General features: G+C 34.8%; 1 protein-coding gene across 1 annotated transcript in view; it reads left to right on the top strand.

The window, feature by feature from the left end:
* The window catches only part of Ngly1 (N-glycanase 1), a gene marked incomplete at its 5' end in the record, with an annotated part of 81246 nt that extends 80264 nt beyond the window's left edge, over positions 1–982 (top strand). The window contains 1 exon segment of the mRNA XM_013515676.1: positions 288–982. Coding sequence (XP_013371130.1) covers positions 288–463 — 176 coding nt within the window.
* Between the last annotated feature and the right edge of the window lie 505 nt (positions 983–1487).

Genomic DNA, 1487 nt, shown 5'->3' with positions numbered 1-1487 from the left:
GGCGGCGGCCGGCCTGAAGGCCGGCGCACAACAGCGCTCCCAGCCTCATGGCTCTCCATGCACTGGGGGCCCTCCCTCCAGGGACCTACAAGGCAGGAAGTGAACCAGCTGAAAGACAGGCGCTCCCCACCCGTGGCTCCCAGTGCACAGGTGGCCCTCCCTGTATTTGTTTTTTAAAGGTTTATTTTTACCTATAAGTCAGCTTATAGAAAATGCATTATATAATTGTCTCTATACTTTTTAAGTTACAAAAAGAATAGTGTTAATTTTTTTTTCTCCTCCAACAGATAAAAATCTTCGTTCCTACCATGACTTTTCTGGTGCCACTGAAGTTATTTTGGAAGCAGAGTTAAGCAAAGGAGATGGTGATGCTGCTTGGCAACATACCCAGCTGTTTAGACAAAGCCTAAATGACCTTGAAGAAAATTGTTTGGAGATAATTATAAAATTTAGTGATCTCTGAGAACCTGAACATTATAGAAAAGCTGGTAATAATCAAGGACTTACTGTGGTCTAAAGTAGTCCTTTGGTTCAGTGCATGCTTAGTTGGCAATTTACTACTCAGTGCTAGCATATTTTGCTGGCTCTCCATCATGTAACCTTCATTAAATTATATCTTTATAATGTGGACTGTGATGACATCTTGAATTAAAAGCTCTGTTCTATGTGTAACTAATTCAGCACCCAATCTTGTCTCTGGGAGAGTTTAATCAAAATACTGTAAGTGTAGTGTCAAAAGAAAAATGAAGATATTCATGCTTTAATGCTATTCATGATTTTAAGAAAATCTTGGGCTAATAGTAATTTAATCTTTTCTCATCAGCCATTAGTTTCTTTACAAGTGGTCAAGTCAGATTTTCTTAAGAGTCTTAAGTTTTAATAATTGTGAAAGTGCAGTATCTCCTAAGTCATATGATACATCTAAATTTTTATGATTGTAAATATGTAGGCATTTAAGAAATAAAATTATTTTGCTTTACATCTTTTTAGTGTTTACTTTGACTAAATACAGATTTTTTAATATGAATGTCAAATATTGAAAACCCCTTGAATAAACATGAAAACATTTAATATTGACAGCATAAATTTACAGATACATTGTAAATTACTTGAAAACACTTTATATTTGAGTTGTACGTTTAATCTTGACTTTGAAACTATGTAACTGTATTATACAATAATTAGACTATATCAAGAATTTTCTGTGGGGTGTTTCTTATTACCTCTCCAGTTAAGCTAAATGAACATTTTTTAAGCATGGTATGCAAAGCTTTGTAATCATACTGTGGAGAAAGCAACTGTGATAAAGGCACAGCTCCAGGCTTCCATTTTCCTTTGCAATGTTCTTAAAAATGAGTTCTCAACTCTTCATACAAGAAAAAGACATGTTCGGAGATTCTTACCCAGTGCATTTTAGTAGAACCTGACATTGCAAAATATGTAATATCCTAAAACAAAAGCTGTAATTGTAACCACAATTCTATTTC

Source organism: Chinchilla lanigera, unplaced genomic scaffold (genome assembly GCF_000276665.1).
Source record: "Chinchilla lanigera isolate Chin_1 unplaced genomic scaffold, ChiLan1.0 scaffold00029, whole genome shotgun sequence".
NCBI lineage: Eukaryota > Metazoa > Chordata > Mammalia > Rodentia > Chinchillidae > Chinchilla > Chinchilla lanigera.
The sequence above is the reverse complement of the archived record's forward strand: the minus strand, read 5'-3'. Positions and strand labels throughout refer to the sequence as shown.